At 40.7% G+C, this 22,132-nt stretch overlaps 1 protein-coding gene across 5 annotated transcripts in view; it reads left to right on the plus strand.

Annotated features, from left to right (window-relative positions):
* Positions 1 to 22,132, plus strand: part of LOC120871029 (acyl-CoA dehydrogenase family member 10) — a 57,408-nt gene that overhangs the window by 13,599 nt on the left and 21,677 nt on the right. For all 5 annotated transcript variants that reach the window (XM_040250648.1, XM_040250649.1, XM_040250650.1 and 2 more), the window contains 6 exons: positions 1,194 to 1,335; positions 5,267 to 5,335; positions 6,764 to 6,945; positions 11,491 to 11,641; positions 12,932 to 13,077; positions 13,834 to 14,007. In XM_040250648.1, coding sequence (XP_040106582.1) covers positions 1,194 to 1,335; positions 5,267 to 5,335; positions 6,764 to 6,945; positions 11,491 to 11,641; positions 12,932 to 13,077; positions 13,834 to 14,007 — 864 coding nt within the window. The remainder of the gene's footprint in view (positions 1 to 1,193; positions 1,336 to 5,266; positions 5,336 to 6,763; positions 6,946 to 11,490; positions 11,642 to 12,931; positions 13,078 to 13,833; positions 14,008 to 22,132) is intronic.

A 22,132-nucleotide genomic window follows, 5' to 3' on the forward strand; every position in this document is an offset into this window, starting at 1 on the left:
CTGTGGCGTGGCAGCAGTTGCCTACAAACAGCTGTCCTGGGGGAAAAGAACTTGCAGTATGTGCCTAGGGTGTTTGGGTCTTTCTGATATTTTTGAGATGACAGCCTGTTTTGTGAAGATGACTTAAAAAGTCTCATGAGTTTAAAATAAGACAGTTTGTCTTCATCTTTCAAAGGTCCCTCTCTTCTTTTTCATATTCCACCCTCAGAAAAACAGGTGCTTCAATAACTTTTTAAAAAATTTTTTTTATTATAGTTTCATGACCTTTTGAAGAAATTTCTACCTGGTGATAAAGTTTGATCCTTGAAAGTACTCTTTGTATGCAGCTTCACGTGAGGATTTTTTTCCCTTGATGGATTGTCGTCGAGCCATTACAAAGTTGAGGGAATCTTTCTGACCAGACCAGGCAACTCTGAATTTTATCTGTCAAGTTCATCTCATTGGGAAGACCAGAGTTAATTAGGCTGTTTCTTTCTGTTGCTGTTTTGGTTTGGCTTTGTGGCTGTGGGATCTTAGTTTCCCCTCTGGTGGCCCCTGCAGTGGAAGTGCTGTGCTTAGTCGCTCAGTCACGTCGGACTCTGTGGGACCCCATGGCCTGTAGCCCACCAGGCTCCTCTGTCCATGGGGATTCTTCAGGCAGGAATACTGGAGCGGAAGTGCAGAGTCCCTATATAAACTATTTCTGCAAGGGAGCCTCACAGTTTAGCTTGATGGAATGGGAAATTGCATCTCCTGAAAGCAGGCCTCTATATAGCTGCTTTCAGCTGTCACACTAGTATCAGGTGTGATGTGCCCAAGCATGGGGTGAGGGACACACAAGGGCACCTTTTGTCCTTGTCTTAAAGCATTCCAGTTAGCAAGATGGGTTGCCATGACTGCGCTTGTGGTTGATAAACAGAACTATAAAGCTCTTTTCATGGAGCAGAAATAGGCAGGAAGGCCAAACTGGACACCTCCCTGCACAAAGTGAAAATTGTTGTGATGTAAATTCAGTGGGCTTTGCTACATTATAATGTGACATTGGAGATTTGACCCAGTCATGTCTGAGACACAGGGAGGAGATGCTTTCCTTACAGTGCATTCCAAATCAGGATGCTCTTTGTCCATGTGCAGTACTTATTAGAAAGAAAGAGGCTCTGTCCACATCTGTCCTCCAGAGCTGGTTTGAGTTTTCCTTGCTTTCAAACTTACAGGCCCATTGGAACTCCTTCAGTTTGATCATGGGCAGTCAAATCCCACCTACTATGTCAAGCTGGCTAATCATCAGCTGGTTCTGAGGAAGAAACCCCCTGGGACACTCCTTCCATCCGCGCATGCAGTAGAGAGGGAGTTCAGGTAAATTTTCAGGGTGAGAGTTGTGCTCGCTGTCCCCAGCCTCCACAGCCCAGCCCCTAGGCTGGCAAGTCAGCACCCCATCATAGTGTCTTGAGATATTTAAAATTATAAGTATGATGCTCCATAATTATTTCAGATAAGAACATGTCACTTAATTTTAGGAGCTTTTTTTTAGGAGTTTTCTCTATCTAAACTTGTAGGAAACAAGACTTTTTGAGATTCTACAAAATGGGGCTATTGCCCAAAGAGTTGAGTTGATAGTTGTTGAAACTATCCATGAGTTGATAGTTGTTGAAACCTGGGATTCTGTATGTGAATCTTCCTACTTCTGTATATGTTTGATATTTTTCATAATAAGATGTTTAAAACAATAAATGTGTTATAACCCATCCCAAGTAAAATCTCTTGCTTCATAAATAGGAAAATTTAAACATAGTAGGTTGAGGCTTCCCTGGTGGTCCAGTGGACAAGAATCTCCCTTGCAATGCAGGGAACACTGGTTAGGGGACACCAGTTCGATCCCTGGTCTGGGCAGATCCCACATGCCTCGGAGCAACTAACCCTGAGGCCACAGCTACCGAGACTCCTCTCTGGAGCCCGGGAGCTGCAACTGCTGAAGCCTGAGCACTCTAGAGCCGGTGCTCCATAAGGGAAGCCCCTGCAATGAGAAGCCCACATACACACCAGCCTAAAGAGTAGCACCCACTCTCTGCAACTAGAGAAACCTGTGCACAGCAATGGAGACCCAGCACAGACAAAATAAATAAATATTAAACAGAACAAAATAAAACATAGTAGGTTGAAAACCCTCACTCCAAACCCTTGGTCAGTGAGTGACAGCATGATGGCTGGGCTCCAGAGTGGAGCTTCCTCTCCCAGAAGACTTTCTCTGCCTCCTCCTCCACCTTGCAGCCTGTCATGTTCTGCAGGAGGAAGGTTGCGGCAACTACTCAGGAAAATGTGATTTTAGCTCTTGGCCTCTTTCTCATTATTTACTGTGTCTCCTCTGGCTTTTTGGTTCCTTGTGTCTGACTCTCTGTATTACAGCTACTGATGACTGACATTTATGAAGGCTTTGGGGTTCATTTGTGAAGCCCACAGAAGTCCAGTAGCTATTTGTGAGCATTTATATTTATATATGTGCCCATGTGATAGTATGTGCTTACAGAAGAGAAACCCTGAAATGTGAAACTACCACTATGTATGCATTCTGCTTGGGGACTCTCTCCAACTTCCCAGTGTTCTAAGGAATTCTGGACTGTTCGAAGGACATCCAAAAATCCAAAATGCACAGAATTTCCATTTTAGTAAAGGAATAAAATGTGTACTTGAAGATGAAACATGTATCTGCTTATAAAATGCCAAATCAAATTTGGAAAGCTGGGAAAACAGTGTAACACAATTTGTAAAAACCTCAGGGTAGTCATATTTTTATACCTAATAATTCCAATAGAGGATCTCTCTTTAAAAAATAGTTCTAAATAGGGAGAAAACCTTTATGCATTAATATGCTGACTGCAGTGTCATTTATAATAAAAAAAATGGAAATAACCTATAGATGCAGTAATCAAGAAATGATTTTGCAAACCTTGGTATTTCTATTTGTTGGAACAATAATAGTAATAGCTAATACTTATTGAGTGTTCAGTATGTGTCAGGCACTATAATACATGCTTTGAATGTATTATTAATTCAGATAATTCTCAGCAACCCCCTGATATGGTCCTATTATGACCCCCGTTTTATAGAAAAGGGAAGCTTAAAAAAACCGAGCAACATGCCTAGTGATATATAACTAGTATGTGAGGGATGGAGCCTGGCTTCACACCCAGGGGTAGTAGGATTCCATAGCCCAGTCTTAATGATTATACTGTGATTGCTGCCAATAAAAGGATGCCTGTAATAAAATATATGTGATAAAATCTTAATGTAGCAAAAACAGATACAAACTATATATGTCTTAACTATTTTTTTTATTTTTTGTAAAGACTTACACATTGAAACATTAGGAGAAGGCAGTGGCACCCCACTCTAGTACTCTTGCCTGGAAAAACCCATGAACTTCCTTACATGTTTCATAAAATTTACCAGTAAACTCATCTGGGCCTGGAGTTTTTTTATGAAAAGGTTTTTGCTTATGGGTTCAATTCAAAAAATATTGGATTATTTGGGTCTTTTATTTCAACTTACCTTAGCTTTGGAAGTTGTAGTTTCCAAGGAATTGTCCATTTATATTTTTAAATATATAAAATTGTTATAAATATATATAAAGTTATATATGTCCATTTCACATGAACAATTAAATTTATTGTTCAAAATATTCCCTTACTGTCCTTTTACTGTATGTAGGATTTCTAGTAATGTCCCCTCTTTATGATTCCTGCAGTTGACTGATAATTTGTATCTTCTCTCTCTCTTTCATCAGTCTACTTAAGGATTTATCATTGTGTTGACGAGTATAAATGCTTAGTTTTATTAATTTTTCTGTTTATTTTCTATTTCATTTAGTTTTCCTCTGAGCTTTATTCCTTTCCATCTGCTTACTGTGGATGTATTTTTACCTTCTTAGCTATAACCTTACATTTTGTAAATGTAAATGATTTACATTTTCCTTCTTTTCTAACATGAGCTTTCAAAGTTATGAATCACTTTCTAAGCTCATCTGCATCCAAAAAGTTTTGACATGTATCATTATTATTATTATTTCACTTTTCACTTTCATGCATTGGAGAAGGAAATGGCAACCCATTCCAGTGTTCTTGCCTGGAGAATCCCAGGGACGGAGGAGCCTGGTGGGCTGCCGTCTCTGGGGTCGCACAGAGTCAGACACGACTGAAGCGACTCAGCAGCAGCAGCAGCATTATTATTACAGTTTGAAATGTTTTTTAATGTTCCTTTAATTCCATTAAGGTCTTGGAAATACTAAGATTTTGATACTTGGAGACTTATTAGGACTTATTTTATGGACCATTACATGATAAATCTTGGTGACTGTACTGTTTGCACTCATAAAGAATGTACATCCTGTGGATGTTGTGTGAGTGTGGTAGAACTGTCCATTAGATCAAGTTGGTTGGTAGTGTTCTTATCTTACTACTTCTAGTTAGTCTGATGAAGTCAGTTAATGATAAAGGCATTCTGCAGTCTCAGTTATGATTGTCAGTTTGTCCATTTCTGTCTTTAATAATGAAATTTTTACTTTAGGTATTTTAAAGCTCTGTTATTAGGCACATACACATTTATTTTTTATTTTTTTAATTGAAGTATATTTGATTTAATGTTATGTTTAATTTCTACTATATAGCAGAGTGACTCAGTCATACATATATATATTGTTTTCCATATTCTTTTCCATTGTGGTTTGTCACAGGATATTGAATAGAGTTCCCTGTGCTATACAGTAGAACCTTGTTATTTAAGGCACATACACATTTATGATTATAATATCTTCCTGGTAAATTAACTCTTGTATTGTTCTGAAATGTCTCTCTTTATCTCTAGTATTTCTCTTTAAGTCTCTTTTTCTGATATTAATATAGTTACACTAGCTTTCTTATGCTCACCAATTTCATGGAACTTCCCTTTCCATCCTTTCATATTTTATTTATTTTTTTCTATGTTTTTATATTTAAAGCATATTGTCTCACTTTTGTATCCAGTAGGACAATTTTTGTCTTTTAATTGGAATGCTTACACTATTAAATTTAATGTAATTATCAATATATTTGACTCAGGTCTGTGATTTTCCTATTAGATCTTTGTCCCATTTCTCTTCTGTTCTCCTTGCCTTTTTGCCTTCTTGGGTCAATTGAAATTTTTAAATTTTAGCATTCGATTTTGATTTTTGCATGTACCATTTTAAAATCAAAGAATAATCTCAAGAAAATCTGATCACCTTATTCAGTAGTGTCTCTCATCTTTGTTCTGCCAGGATAATGAAAGCCCTTGCAAACGCTGGAGTCCCTGTCCCCAAAGTTCTTGACCTTTGTGAAGACTCAAGGTAATGTTCAGATTTATTTTTACCATTGTATATTCAAGCTACAGAAAAGTCCATATATTAACTCAAATTCTAGTTTGCTAGAGTAAAGACAAGTAAAATTCAAGTAGAAAAGAGATTTTATAGCAACCTCCCCTAGAGAGGTTTAAGTTATCCTGAAAGATAAATGCCTGCTTTTGTGAGAATTGGTAGGAACCATCTTTTCTAACATTTAAAGAGCATACGTCCATCTAGCTTCATGTTGTTTTAATTAATTTTTTTTATTGTGGGCTTTCTAAACTGTTTTTGAATTGTGTTATAATATACTTTCTGAGTCTCTTTTTTCCTGATTTTTTAATTATGAAAGATTTGAAACATGCACAGAAGTTGAAAGAAGAAAAAACAGTACAGTGAGCATCCATTTACACTTCATCTAGATGAAAACATTGGTTAACATTTTGCCACATTTGCTTTCTATGTATATATAATGTATGTGTGTATATGTAAGTGTATGATATAGATAAAATAATTTTATAGAAATAGTTAATAATTATATAAACATTTTCTAATTTACTGTTTTGATAAATAATTATATAATTGTTTTATAAGTAAGTAAATATATTTCATATGTATGTAATTATTATTCACTGAACCTTTTGAAGTAAGTTGCAGACAGCATATATCTCCTAAGAATAAAGACATTTTCTTTCATAACTCCAGCAGCAGTATTATACTTAAACTAAAAATAATTTAAATTTTCAAGCCAGGATGAATATTTATAACAGTAGAATTTTCAAAACAACTTTTCAGAGTACTAAACTGATTTCTAGTAGTGACAAAAAGATTGATTAATGACATTTTGGTGTGTCACCTTAATACTTTGGGGTGTTGTGTATGCCATTCATTTCACTGAACAATGATAAAAATAACGTCAACAACAAGAAGGGATATTTATCAAACCCTCATGGAACCAGACACATATGCCAGGCATTCCCTGTATATTGCTCCCTTAATTCTTATAGCTATTCTTTGAAGCTTTATAGATTTAGTAAAAACAATGCTCAGAGAGGTTTAATATGTTCCTCAGGATCACAGTTCTAGGAAGGGCAGAGGTGGGACTTAAGCCTGGTTCTTTGTGACTCCAGACCTGACCTCCCCACCCCCTGACCCAACATGCTGCTTTCCTATATTATCACAATCCCATTCCGAGTAGATTCCAAAGAGAAGAGAGGCATGCTGGCAAGGAAGTGTAGACAGGGATGTTTGTGTGTGGCTTAGTTTGGGGAAGGAGTACTTCTAACTTCCACTTATATGCAGAGGAAAAAGGAAGTTTCCAGTACTCTGGGTCTGAACTCCCACCTAGCACTTATAGCTTACACACAGGACAGAGCAGTGCCCTAACAGCCTACCACACCACAGCCCACTGAAACACCCTGTTTGTGTCCCTCCCAGTGTTGTCGGTACCCCTTTCTATCTGATGGAATACTGCCCAGGCCTCATCTACAAAGACCCCTCTCTGCCAGGCTTGGAGCCCAGCCAGAGGAGGGCCGTCTACACTGCCATGAACAGAGTCTTGTGCAAGATTCACAGTGTGGACCTCAAGGCTGCAGGCCTGGAAGACTATGGGAAACACGGTGAGCACAGGGCCCCTTGTCTTCTGTGCTGATGTTTCCTCATTGGTCCCTTGCTTTCATGATTTCTATTGTGCCAGGGTTTTAAGGCAGCATTGGTAAATGTGAGGTGGGCTTGTTAGCATCCTACTTGGAAATCCACTTACATTTTAGTGGAGGTGTTGTTTACGTAGATGTTTTGTCCTGAGATAAATCCATCCATGGACTATAGAATCTCTTTTCCCTGCAAATTTTATCTCACTGTATTCTTTTTTTCTGATACCGACTGGCCTAAAGTACTTAAGATATTTTCTTCTCCATTAAGGTATTTTCTTCTCCATTTTTTACCATTTCCTCTAAATATTCTTTTCAACAGGGATAAATTTTTTTAAACGCCATTGTACCAAGGTATTTGAATAATTTGTTGCTGCTCTTTTCTTTCTTTTTTTTTTTTTTAATTGTCTGAGAGCTCCAGTTGTTACTCATCCTTGTAAGCACTTTGTGTTGTCAGGATTTCCCTTTTCCTTTTTTTTTTTTTTTGAAGTCAGTTGTATTGAAAGGTAGCATTTTATGAATTTTGGCAAATGCACACAGTTTTATAACCACCACCACAACTATCTCCATGCTTTTGCATGCAGATACTTTAGCATGAGCCAAAGAGTTTCACTTTTCCCTACAGCATTCAAAATTATCTGACTCTCAATGCATTCCTGACCGTGGTTAAAAAGAATCTCAGTAAGCTGTATTTTGTTCTTTCTCTGCTTTTAACTAAAGCATGCCTATTCCTCTAGGACTGTATCAAATGCTTCAGTATGTATCCAATGTACATCAACTTCCTGACATATTTTTACCAAGTTTCCTAAAATTCTATCACTCTGTAGGCACATGATGTGAGGCCTCAAAACTAACCCTTTGAGAAACTTTGCTACCACATAGCAGGCTTGCTGACTTCCCAGTCACAATAAAGGGAGTTCTCTACCCTTTCCACTTGTAGCCAGATCTGTATCAAATGCTAACTTTTGACCAGAATCACCAATTTAGTGGGGTTCCCCTCCATCTTGATGGTCTCACTGGAAGAAATTTATAATAATTTATTTATTGTCTATCCAAAATTTTGAACTGTTGGAGATGACTCTTGAGAGTCCCTTGGACTACAAGAAGATCCAACCAGTCCATCCTAAGGGAGATCAGTCCTGGGTGTTCATTGGAAGGACTGATGTTGGAGCTGAAACTCCAATACTTTGGCCACCTGATGCAAAAGAGCTGACTCATTTGAAAATCTTTCCCTGATGCTGGGAAAGATTGAGGGCAGGAGGAGAAAGGGACAACAGAGGATGAGATGGTTGGATGGCATCACCAACTCAGTGGACATGAGTTTGGGTAAACTCCGGGAGTTGGTGATGGACAGGGAGGCCTGGCGTGCTGCGGTTCATGGGGTCGCAAAGAGTCAGACACGACTGAGCGACTGAACTGAACTGATCCAGAATTTCACTTAACTGAGCATCTTATATTTCATCTGGAGCCCTGCTGCTGCTGCTGCTAAGTCACTTCAGTCGTGTCCGACTCTGTGGGACCCCATAGATGGCAGCCCACCAGGCTCCCCTGTCCCTGGGATTCTCCAGACAAGAACACTGGAGTGGGTTGCCATTTCCTTCTCCAGTGCATGAAAGTGAAAAGTGAAAGTGAAGTTGCTCAGTCGTGTCCAACTCTTTGCAACCCCATGGACTGCAGCCCACCAGGCTCCTCCGCCCATGGGATTTTCCAGGCAAGAGTACTGGAATGGGTTGCCATTAGTTACTAGTAAAAGGGCCAGTAGGCAAAGACAACAGATGTTGCCTTTTTTGATCTATTGTTTCAGGATGGAAAGAGCCCTGGAACAGAATAGGTGCTGATTTGTGGGGTGACCTTGGGCAAGCCCCATTACTTTATCATAGTTTTCTCAAGAATAGAGGTTGAGTGAAAAAGCCCTGCCCTGCCCCTCTCACAGCATTGATATGACAAGTAAAGGAAATGGCACCTGTTCCAGTGCTGTGAATGGACAAAGCCTCTGTCACATGAAGCAGTGGGCAGTGTGACATCCTATTGCACAGTGAAGAGAGAACAGTTTAAGGAGGGCTCTTCTATGCACTGAGTGGATCCTTTGCCTTTTAGTTTTAAAGTGGACCGTTCTGATATACTTTCCACTGACCTACTAGGTTGACAAAGAAATGAAGCAGAAATCTGGTCTGATTTCATATAATTCAGGGTCAGGCTCCTGGGCCGCTGGCTATGTCTTGACGCTTATTACATAAAGCAGCTTCCTCAGATTTTACATTTACTGGTCCAGCTACAGGGCCATCAGATATTCTTTTAAGTATCCTGTAATTTCTTAAGTTACATTAGGAATCCAGCTGCTGGGCAGGGCACAGGCTGTGTATAGCTAATACACCATTTGTGTAAAATTGGTACATTTAAATAAAATTAATTTATTTGCACATGTGAAGAATATCCTCAAGAGCATGCCTAAGAAATTGGTCACATGGTTTGCCTTTAGGGAAAAAGGGCTGAGTGGCTGGGCAGGGGATTGGGGATTTATTGTACACCTTTTTGTCATTTTAATTTTGAACCAGGTGAATATATGATTTGTTGAAGAGAACAAATATAAATTTGTAAGGGAAAACAAGCACATAAACATGGTTTCTGATGAAAAGGAACTTTTGACAAAGATCCCTTTAGGTCCAATCTAGTTATCATAAAGAAGTTTTCCACCAAGAACCTGTAGAGAGCATAATTCCCTTTTCTCATCCCAGAGGGCAGGCTGCTTTGGGGAGGAAGGGTGTTTGTGCCTTGGCAGGCCTGCTTGAGGCCAGTGGCCAACAGAGCAGAAACGCAAGGACAGCTGCACCTGCTTCCCACGAGAAGGGAGTGTGCGTAGCACTGGGCTAGTGTGTGCATGGCGGGCGGGGGGACATCCTAAATCCACATGGGATATTGACCTGAGGGGCTCCTTCCACAAAGGTTCGGCTCCTGGAGGCTTTAGTATTTGATTTCTTATGATAATTTTCAAACTTACAGAAACATTCAGTAGTGCTGTGAATAACTATATGCCCGTGACTGATTTTAAGAATGACTAACTTTTGCTGTATTCATTTATCTCTTTCTGTATTTATCTGTCTGCATGATTAAGAGACCCTGATACTTGACTCCTAAGTGCTTCAGTATGCATTTCCTAATAATAAGAACATCCCCCAGCACCATTATCACATCCAAGGAAATTTACCATTTTCTCAGAATATCTAAGACCCAGTCCATATTCAATTTCCTCATTATTCCTCTTGTATCTTTTATAAGTGAGGTTTTTCGGTTTATTTTCCAAATCAGGATCTGATTGAGGAGTCTAGAACAACTCCCTCACCAATTTTTTTAAATGAGTTTTTAAAGGTACTAGGTAAGTGTATTATAGATTTATTTTAATTATGGTTTCATTTACTGCTGACTTCTACTTCCTATAATTCTGAAAACTGAAAGTTAGTTCTCAAGGCTTGATTTGTTTTGGGTTGAATTCCTGTGGGTTTTGATCATCTCTTACAGCTCTGCTGGATCATTCTAATGACAGGTGAATGGGTGCTCCGAGTGTGCAGCTGACTCCACGGAAGGAGCCTAGTCTCTCTTTCCTTGTCCTCACGCTCCTGGGAAACGTTTTTCTCTCAGATGAGGGGTGAGGGCTTGACTTAGAGCACGGACCTAGTATGTTGTTTATTATTAATAGTGACAATAACGGTCATTTGACAGCAGTGACGGTGACAGTAATAATGGCCATTATTCATTGAGCAGCCTTCTGTGTTCAGCATGTTATATATGGATTTCATTTGTTCTTCACAATGGTTCTAGAGAATATAGGTTATCAGTACACTGATTGTACGGATGAAGAAATGGAGGCTTAGAAAGGTTAAATCATTTGAAAAGCTTAACTGTGAGCCAGGTAACTCCAGAACTCACTTCTAGTCTATGATCCCGTAACTTGCAAGTTCCTCAACTGTGGTAACTCTGGGTTTCTTAATAAACAACTGAGTAATAGCAAATGCTCATGTATTACTACATGCCGGGAACAGGTGCAGGGGCCTTACATATTTTATCCTCCCAACAACTCTAATGAGGGGCATCTCACTGATGAGGAACAAGGGCATGGAGACATAAAGTAACCTACCTGAGACCACACAGAGAATGGCAGGGCTGGGAACCAAATTCAGACCATCTATCCCAGTGTCCATGCTCTTAGCTAAGCACTGTCCTCTAGCTAAGAAAGGATTTATTAAAGGCTGTTAGGAAGCTTATAGGATCTCCGAGAGGGCCAGAGATCAGGCTCAGAGGGCTGTGTGGCTGGGAACAATGCCCAGATCACACAGATCCAGCCAAGACAAAATAGCAGTGGCTTCCAAGTGGAGGGAGCAGGAGCATCAAGTGGAAAATTCTCCAGTCATGGGATGAAGATGCCTCAGACATTACAAAGGGTTTCACGCAGTGGTTGGTTTCTGAAACCTTTGGAGTTTGTTGAAATGGCACACCATATTCTAATCTTCTTTCCCTCAGGGGACTATCTTACACGTCAGGTGCAAACATGGATCAAGCAATATCGAGCCTCAGAAACCAGCACCATTCCAGCAATGGAGAGGCTCATCAAGTGGCTGCCCCTCCACCTTCCCAGGCAGCAGCGGACCACAGTGGTGCACGGGGACTTCAGGTCGACTCGGCATGAGGAGGGTTGATATTCAGATGTGGAAAGTGATAGGAAGGGCATCTGAAGGGGAAAGAAGCAGCTGGTCTTGCCCCAGTTTACTGCTGACAACTATCCATGCACAATTATCTCCCTGTGCATAGCCTTTAAGGAAGGGTTTGTCAGGTTTGACACTATTGACATTTGGGGCCTTTGCCACAGCAAGAGTTAGTACCACCCCCAGGTCCAAAGGCACAAGCACAGACTCCAATTGTAACTACTGCAGGACAAAACTGCATTGCTGTCAACAGCCACAGCAATGATTTTACTCATGAGTCTACAGTCTGGGGACAAGATGGCTTGTTGGAGTGACTTTAAGGCCAGGGGCTGAAATCACCTGATGGCTCACTCACACATCTGCACGGGGGCAGAGGAGAGCTGGGCTCCCTGAATCTCTCTCTATATATCTATGGTTTCTCAACTAGTCTTTTCAGTATGGGGCTTCCCAGGTGACTCATGGTAAAGAATCTCATGCGAGTGCAGGAAATGCAGGAGATGTGGGTTCAGTCCCTGAGTTGGGATGTCCTAGAGGAGGAAATGGCAACCCACTTCTGTACTCTTGCCTGGGAAATTCTATGGACAGAGGAGCCTGGTGGGCTACAGTCCATGGAGTCACAAAGAGTCGGACACGACTGAGCGACTGATTGCACGCACACGTACTCTCCAGTAGAGTAGCCTCTGGGTAGCTGGACTTCTTACCTGGTAGCTCTGGGCTGCAAAGGTGTGTATTCTGAAGGGAGAGGGCCAGGCGGGAGCTGATCACCTTTTCTATCCTTGTCTTGGAAGTCACTCAGCACCACTTCCACCTGCATCATAATTGTTAGAAGTGAGATGCTTCCAAAGGTGGATTAGACTCTTCCTTTTGTGGCAGGAATGTCAAAAAATTGCAGACCTGTTTTAAAACCATCTCAGGGAAAGAGAATTACCAGAACCTGGATACTGTCTCTATGTGGCGAGGGCTGCCTCACCAAAGCTGTGGCCCTTGGGAGAGGAACACAGCTGTCCCTTGGCCTTGTGCTGAGAGGGGGCTGAGGAATTAATATGCAGGCCCCCTTCCCATTGCCTGTTGGTATCCCCATTGGCTGAGCCAGAGGGCAAGGGAGCTGGTGGATGCAGCCCATGCAGGCTCCTGGGCACATGGGGCACAGAGGGCTGGGAAGTGTGTTTGGAGGGGCCAACAAAATAAACACTCAGCATGGAACACTCCCCAGTGGTCAGTTTTCTTAGTGCTGTCTCCATTCCTTGTGGCTCCTTCAGGCTGGACAACCTGCTATTCCATCCGGAAACTGCCGAGGTGCTTGCTGTCCTGGACTGGGAACTGTCTACCTTAGGCGACCCTCTTGCTGATGTGGCCTACAACTGCCTGGCTCACTACCTGCCATCCGGTTTTCCCATTCAGCCAGGTAGGAACTGCTGCTGGGGGAGTAGGGATGGAGTCTCTTCCATTCTCAAAGATTTGGGCAAACTCAGCTGAAGTAGTTGGTGATTGGGCTCCTTCATGAAGTTCAGGTATTTAGTATTTCTTCTACAATATCATTTTTAATGACAGCATAGGATTTCATTGTTAAAGAATTAACTCATTCAAGGCATTTGTTTTGATTTCTATTTGGGTATTTGTTTCTAGTTGTTTTTTTTTTTTTAATTCTTACTAACTTCCCTGTGCTTCCACAAAAAGGGCAGTGAATATCGGCATAGTAATATCTTTGCCTGTATATAAGGTATACTCCTAGGATAAATTCTTGGAACAGAATATATTATATGCTTCTGAACCATGAAAATGTTACAAATGAAGAAAATCAGTAAGATTTTTTATCTGTTGCAGTTATCTTTTTCATAATTTGGTGAGATTTCTTTGAATACCATTTTTTATCAAATGACTGATAGAAAATAATATGCATCCACCCTGACCTGTGATCCAGATGGAACTTGGAGGCCCCTCATTACTTCCTTTACTGCCAATTTAGTCCAGAACTTTTAACAACCAGGTTATGAAGAACAGCTTCATGCTTGGATTCCAGACATCTTAAAATGATGACCTATAACCCTTTGAACTAGTTGTGAAACTTATTTCCAAGGGACAAAATGACTTTCAGAATTCAAATATTGGGAGCCACAGGGGAGTATGAGGTCATTGCCTAGTCCTGGCTCTGTCGCTTCAGGGTTGAGTGACTGTGATTTGACTGAGCTGGGAATCCCTACTGCAGAGGAGTATTTCAGGATGTACTGTCTTCATATGGGGATCCCTCCTACTAAGAACTGGAACTTCTACATGGCTTTCTCCTTCTTCCGCATCGCCGCAATCCTGCAGGGAGTCTACAAGCGCTCACTCACAGGTAATGGGAGCCTAGGAGAGCCGGCCTCAGGGTGTGAGTCACAGCCAAGGCTTCTCTCCCTGAAACCCTCTCATGACCAAACTACAAAGTTCAGTTAATTCAACCATTTGTCAGCAAGTGTATATCATATATTTTTAAGAAATATTTAGTATTTTTTTAAATTATTAAAATAAGGTACAAAACTTTTTAAAAGTAAAAACACATAATAAGAACTCAATCATATAGAAGAATATAAAATCGTTTTCCATTCTTTTCAGCATCACTCCTCAAAGATGAAGCTACTGTTAAGGGTTTTGGGCCCCAATTTTTCTGTTTATCTGTTGTCTCTCCTCTCTGTCTGTCTCTGCAAGTTTTATAAAAGTGTGATCATTTTACATGTTATTTTTTAGTACCTCGATATAAAAATTTTTTATCCCAAAGAATTTTTATGAAATACTATGGATGGCATCACCGACTCAATGGGCATGAGTTTGGTGATTTCCGGGAGTTGGTGATGGACAGGGAGGCCTGTGTGCTGCACTTCACGGGGTTGCAAAGAGTCGGACATGACTGAGCAACTGAACTGAACTGATTGTGTGTATATGTATAGACATTGATATATTATGGCCATATATATGTATTTGACAACTATGTAAGGCAAATTCCTTATTTTTTTCCACACAAAAGTATTTCACTGAGACCTTTCCATGTGAGTATGTATAGACATCATTTTGCTTTCTATAGTACGTTCCATGGTATGGATATACTGTAATGTATTTAACCAGTTACCCTATTGATGTATCTTTGGATCGTCTGCAGATTTTCAGTCACTTAGTGGTTGGTGGACATCTTTTCTTACTCATATTTGAATATATCTGAAGGATAAATTCCCAGAGTTAGAATTTCTGGGTTAAAAATTTGTGTATTTTAAATTTTTTAAATGTTGCCAAATTGCCCAGTGAGAGGATTGTTGAAGAAGAAAAAAAGATTACTGTATTTTCTTTGATGATCCTCTTACATATATGGGAAAATATTTAACCAGTGTTTTCTAGATTATATCTTTATATATCTAGATTATATCTTTGAACGTTTGAGAAGAAAAGTTTGGCTACTTAGAACTGATGGTTCAATATATACATGTGTCACCTATGGAGTGTTTATATATATGCAAGTATGGCACAGTGTTACTGTGCCAATTTAGTTTTCATTCTGAATTCTGTAGGGGTAGAAACTGAAATAATCTATGTGAATGTGAAGTCACTCAGTCGTGTCCGACTCTGTGACCCCATGGACTGTAGCCTACAAGGCTCCTCTGTCCATGGGATTTTCCAGGCAATAGTACTGGAGTGGGTGCCATTTCCTTCTCCAAAGGATCTTCCCAACCCAGGGATTGAACCCAGGTCTCCCGCATTGTAGACAGACGCTTTACCATCTGAGCCATAGCCTAAATTATTTAAGAAGGTGTAAAGACATTAAATTTTAAATTTTGTTTCCTATGTAGAAGGAAAGCAATTAGAAAGCAGGAAGGTAGAATCTCCCAAAAGACTTCCCCAAAGACTTAGCAATACTGACTAGGCCAGTAGCATTAAGTACCCATAATCATCCACATTATAATCTCTAAATTCCGTTCTTACCAAAAGGAACCAGGGCACCTTGGAGAAGTGACTGATTTTAGGTCTAGGGAACAATATCCACAAGATGAATCTGGAACATCTTCCTGTACCAGAAAGATAGGAGGTTGTTGAGAAGGTCATATTTAACTGTCTCAGGAGTCCACTTGAATAGGCTCCCACTTGCTAATGACAGGAAACTTTGAGCACCAGTAAGGATGAGAGCTGGAATGGATGGATGACACACATCAAGTATGTTTAAATCCATGAGTAAAGAGTGATACTAAAAGTCTCACTGGTGACTGTGGAGGCTGAGAGGGAAGCAACCCATTATTCTGATAATTGGTAAATGAAGGGGAAAAAGTCAACCACTTATCCTGCCTTTCCTATACAAATTAGATGTCATGTTAACCAAATGATTAATGAGGAAGTTTTTCTTTAGAGAACCATCCTGGACCCAGTGATAGAATTGGCATAGCATCAATTTGCCATCCCAGTACATGAATGCATCTGGAAAATAAGTGTTAATGGTGCTAAAATCATCAAGAGAGGCAGCCAGACATTACATACTTTCTGATGCTGCCCTCAAAAGTTGAACCTGGATCTGACCAAGCCTCTAGTGCCAGCCACCAACTTACACAGAACAGAGGATTCAGTGGAGCACATTAAATAGCACCACTGAGACAAAGCCACTCACAAAAATCCAGATTCTGGGAAACTTCACAGGGAAACAATTCAGTTTCTTCAACAAATGAAAAAGGTGATACAATGTTGAGACTTAAAAGATATATTAGCCAAAATCAGTATTTGGACCTTATTCAGATCCCTGTTTGAAAAAAGAAATGTTGTGAAAAAGATTTTTGTGAGACAGTCGTAACTATCTCGGGGACTTAAAAGATACATTAGCCAAAAACAGTATTTGAACCTTATTCAGATCCCTGTTTGAAAAAAGAAATGTTCTGAAAAAAATTTTTGTGAGACAATCAATGAAAAATTAATTCTGACTGGATAGTTGAGGATATTAAGGCGTCATAGTTAACTGCTGTTTAAGTGTGATAATGATATTGTGTGGATGTTTTTAAGTCTTTGTTTTTAGATATAAATGGAATATAAATATAAAGATGTGGTGTTTGGGATTTACTGCAGCAAAATCCAGGGCAGTGGGGTGGAAAGGCAGAGGATGAAACAGGATTGGCCATGCTTTGATGATTATTGAACTGAGTGGCAGAAACCTGTAGGTACATTAAATTCTTCTCTCTAGTTTTGTTTGTCTTTGAAATTTTCCAAAATCAAAACTTAAAAAGGCAAATAGAAAGAAGCCCAGCAGTGGGTTTGCTAGTACTATGGGGACATCTTAGCTTTGTGCTCATCAGTACCCAAGGCTTTCTGGTAGCATTTTGCTCTCAGCCAGGGTGTCAAAACCTTCTGAGAAAGGCAGTTGCAGTAGGGGAATTGATCATGCATTCACTCCCAAGAGCCTCTGCTAGGTCAGGCACCATGCCAGCAACACCTTGCTGTTGTCGTTCAGTTGCTCAGTTGTGTCTGACTCTTTGCGACCCCATGGACTGCTCGCCAGGCCTCCTTGTCCTTCACCGTCTCCCAGAGCTTGCTCATATCCATTCAGTTGGTGATGGCATCCAACCATCTTGTCCTCTGTCGTCCCCTTCTCGTCCTGCCTTCAGCCTTTCTCAGCATCAGGGTCTTTTCCAATCAGTCAGGTCTTTATGTCAGGTAGCCAAGGTATTGGAGCTTCAGCTTCACCATCAGTCCTTCCAATGAATATTCAGAGTTGATTTTCTTTAGGATAGACTGATTGGATCTCCTTGCAGTCCAAGGGACTCTCAAGAGTCTTCTCCAATACCACAGTTCAAAAGCATCAATTCTTCGGTGCTCAGCTTTCTTTCGGAGAAGGCAATGGCAAACCACTCCAGTACTCTTGCCTGGAAAATCCCATGGACGGAGGAGCCTGGTGGGCTGCAGTCCATGGGGTCGCTAAGAGTTGGACACAACTGAAGTGATTTAGCAGCAACAGCAGCAGCTTTCTTTATAGTCCAGCTCTCACATCCATACATGACTACTGGAAAAACCATAGCCTTGACTAGACAGACCTTTGTGGGCAAAGTAATGTCTTTGCTTTTTAATATGCTGTCTAGGTTGGTCATAGCTTTTCTTCCAAGGAGCAAGCGTCTTTTAATTTCATGGCTGCAGTCACCATCTGCAGTGATTTTGGAGCCCAAAAACATAAAGTCTGTCACTGTTTCCACTGTTTCCCCATCTGTTTGCCAGGAAGTGATGGGGCCGGATGCCATGATCTTAGTTTTCTGAATGTTGAGCCTGTTAACAATGTTGTGATAGCTTCAGGTGAATAGCACTTATAGAGATACTTGGTATTGCCCTGGGAAAGTGGATTTTGGAGAAAAAGGATGTGTTTCAAAGGCATTCTCTCTGTGATATCATCACAGGAGATCTGGGTTCATCCTTAGGTTGGCAGGGGGACAACAATGACCAGAGCCTAGGGATTGATTTATAGTCTGTACCAGGCGACCCCACATATGATTTTCCTTCATTAATAAGTGGATGCTGAGGTTTAGATTTCTTATAGATGGATGCTAAAATTCTAGAAAGATAAGTGCTGGTGGCTGCAATTTAGGAAGATGCCATGGATGTGGTCTCTTCTTCTGGGACTACATTCAGGAAAATATATCAGAAATGATCACTTTAAATCAATCCAAGCTCATACAAATGACTTTCAAAGAGACAAAGCAGTACTGTGAGAGTAATATCCAATTAAGGGGATGAAAATGTTAAAAAAATTCTTTGTACCTTCTGTTAGAAAAGAAAATCACTATGAATAACAATGAATGCAAGGTGGGGGGCTGTCTTTTCTTTCAATGAGATATGTACAGTCTGAGTTAGGAGGGGAAAATAAAGTCTGTAAGTCCATGACCCAGGGAAGAGGCTGCCTGCTTTCCAACTGGCCCCCAGTGCCTGGGTCCATACTCATTACCCAGAAGGTGATTAAGTAAAGACTTGCTGAGGTCCAGTGGGCTGCATCTTCTGCTGTGTAGCAGATGGATCTGGTTTTCAATTTGTAAGGAATAGCCTAGCCTAATATCTTTAAAACCAAAGCTGCATGCAAATGGTTCTTTTGAGAAATAATACTTGACCATGGCAGGAGCCAGAAGTAAAATAGGCCTCTGCAAGTGAAGTCGCTCAGTCGTGTCCGACTCTTTGTGACCCCATGGACTGTAGCCTACCAGGCTCCTCTGTCCATGGGATTTTTCAGGCAATAGTACTGGAGTGGATTGCCATTTCCTTCTCCAGGGGATCTTCCCAACCCAGGGATTAAACCCAGGTCTCCCACATTGTAGACAAACACTTTACCATCTGAGCCACCAGGGAAGTCCAGGCCTCTGCAAAGATCCATTTATTGATACAAAGTAAATGATGAAAACAGTCTCTTTAAAACATAGAAATTCTAAAAATAATCCAGGAGAACTGGCTATGAAAGTTCAGTTCAGTCTCTCAGTCATGTCAGACTCTTGCGACCCCATGGACTGCAGCATGCTAGGCCTCCAAGCCCACTATAAAAAGGGAATATTCACAGTATAAGGAGACACAAGGATATATCCTAGATACACTGAGTGAGTGAAAGAAGCCACACTGAAAAGAATATGATGTACAAATCTATATGACATTCTGGAAAAAATGAACTACAGGAATATAGATCAGTGTTATACCCTAGGGGCAAGGGTAAAGGCTTGACTACAAACGGACGCCGTGGATATTTGGGGATGATGGGAATATATATACTATATCCTGATGGTACTGTTGGCTGCCTGACTAAACTTAAAGAATTGTACACTTTATAAAGAGGATGTATGTACACTATATCTTAATTTAACAATTTTTTCAAAAAAGCCTTCATGCAAGTAAAAAAAAAAGCATGACTAGAGTGAATTCTGCAGTGCTGACAGTGGTGTTGATCTAGACAGAATGGCGTGCAGAAACTAGCCATTAATCCAATCCCCTGTGACACTGTTATCAGTTTCATGGCAGGGCTTCCTGTAGCCCAAGGTGACAGCAGAAGTGCTTTGGAGAATTCCTGATTTAATTTAGATTCTTTAGGAAAAGAGATAAAGAGCAGGGAGCAGGCTGACTGAGTCCAACTTCTGGCTCCCAACTCCCTAATATAAGCTTGGGCCCATTTCCTTCCTAAGATTTGGATCTTTGTTCAGTTCAGTTCAGTCGCTCAGTCGTATCCGACTCTTTGTGACCCCATGGACTGCAGCACACCAGCATCACCAACTCCCAGAGTTTACCCAAACTCATGTCCATTGAGTCAGTGATGCCATCCAACCATCTCATCCTTTGTCATCCCCTTCACCTCTGCCCTCAATCTGTCCCAGCATCCGGGTCTTTTCCACTGAGCCAGCTCTTTGCATCAGGTGGCTAAAGTATTGGAGTTTCAGCTTCAGCATCAGTCCTTCCAATGAACACTCAGGACTGATCTCCTTTAGGATGGACTGGTTAGATCTCCTTGCAGTCCAAGGGACTCTCAAGAGTCTTCTCTAACAGCACAGTTCAAAATCATCAATTCTTCGGTGCTCAGCTTTCTTTATAGTCCAACTCTCACATCCATACATGACTACTGGAAAAACCATAGCCTTGACTACACAGACCTTTGTTGGCAAAGTAATGTCTCTGTTTTTTAATATGCTATCTAGGTTGGTCATAAGTTTCCTTCCAAGGAGCAAGCATCTTTTAATTTCATGGTTGCAGTCACCATCTGCAGTGATTTTGGAGCCCCCCAAAATAAAGTCAGCCACTGTTTCCACTGTTTCCCCATCTATTTGCCATGAAGTGATGGGGCCGGATGCCATGATCTTAAGTTTTCTGCCATGATCTTAGTTGAGCTTTAAGCCAACTTTTTCACTCTCCTCTTTTACTTTCATGAAGAGGCTGTTTAGTTCTTCTTCACTTTCTGTCATAAGGGTGATGTCATCTGCATATCTGAGGTTATTGTTATTTCTCCCGGCAATCTTGACTCTAGCTCGTGCTTTATCCATCCCAGCGTTTCTCATGATGTACTCTGCATATAAGTTAAATAAGCAGGGTGACAATATACAGCCTTGACGTGTTCCTTTTCCTATTTGGAACCAGTCTGTTGTTCCATGTCCAGTTCTAACTGTTGCTTCCTGACCTGCATACAGATTTCTCAAGAGGCAGGTCAGGTGGTCTGGTATTCCCATCTCTTTCAGAATTTTCCACAGTTTATTTTGATCCACACAAAGGCTTTGGCATAGTCAATAAAGCAGAAAAAAATGTTTTTCTGGAACTCTTGCTTTTCGCATGATCCAGTGGATGTTGGCAATTTGAGCTCTGGCTCCCTCTGCCTTTTCTAAAACCAGCTTGAATATCTGGAAGTTCACGGTTCACATATTGCTGAAGCCTGGCTTGGAGAATTTTGAGCATTACTTTACTAGCATGTGAGATGAGTATAAGTGTGTGGTAGTTTGAGCATTCTTTGGCATTGCCTTTCTTTGGGATTGGAATGAAAACTGACTTTTCCCAGTCCTGTGGCCACTGCTGAGTTTTCCAAATTTGCTGGCATATTGAGTGCAGCACTTTCACAGCATCATCTTTTAGCATTTAAAATAGCTCAACTGGAATTCCATCACGTCCACTAGCTTTGTTTGTAGTGATGCTTCCTAAGGCCCACTTGACTTCACATTCCAGGATGTCTGGCTCTAGGTGAGTGATCACACCATCGTGATTATCTGGGTCGTGAAGCTCATTTTTGTACAGTTTTTTTGTGTATTCTTGTCATCTCTTCTTAATATCTTTTGTTTCTGTTAGGTTCATACCATTTCTGTCCTTTATTGAACCCATCTTTGCATGAAATGTTCCCTTAGTATCTCTAATTTTCTTGAAGAGATCTCTAGTCTTTCCCATTCTGTTGTTTTCCTCTATTTATTTCTTTGCACTGACCACTAAGGTTTTCTTACATCTCCTTGCTAATTCTTTAGAACTCTGCATTCAAATGGGTATAATCTTTCCTTTTCTCCTTTGCTTTTCGCTTCTCTTCTTTTCACAGCTATTTGTAATGCCTCCTCAGACAGCCATTTTGCTTTTTTGCATTTCTTTTTCTTGGGGGATGGTCTTGATCACTGCCTCCTGTACAAAGTCATGAACCTCCATCCATAGTTCATCAGGCACTCTGTCTATCAGATCTAGTCCCTTAAATCTATTTGTCACTTCCACTGTATAATTGTAAGGGATTTGATTTAGGTCATACCTCAGTGGTCTAGTGATTTTCCCTACTTTCTTCAGTTTAAGTCTGAATTTGGCAATAAGGAATTCATGATCTCAGTCACAGTCAGCTCTTGGTCTCATTTTTGCTGACTGTATAGAGCTTCTCCATCTTTGGCTACAAAGAATGTAATCAATCTGATTATTGATCTTTGTAAAATGGGGATTACAACAGTCATGTACCTCCAGGAATTCAGTGAGTTGCACATCAGACACTCAGCACT

Source organism: Oryx dammah, unplaced genomic scaffold (genome assembly GCF_014754425.2).
Source record: "Oryx dammah isolate SB20612 unplaced genomic scaffold, SCBI_Odam_1.1 HiC_scaffold_12, whole genome shotgun sequence".
Taxonomy (NCBI): Eukaryota; Metazoa; Chordata; class Mammalia; order Artiodactyla; family Bovidae; genus Oryx; species Oryx dammah.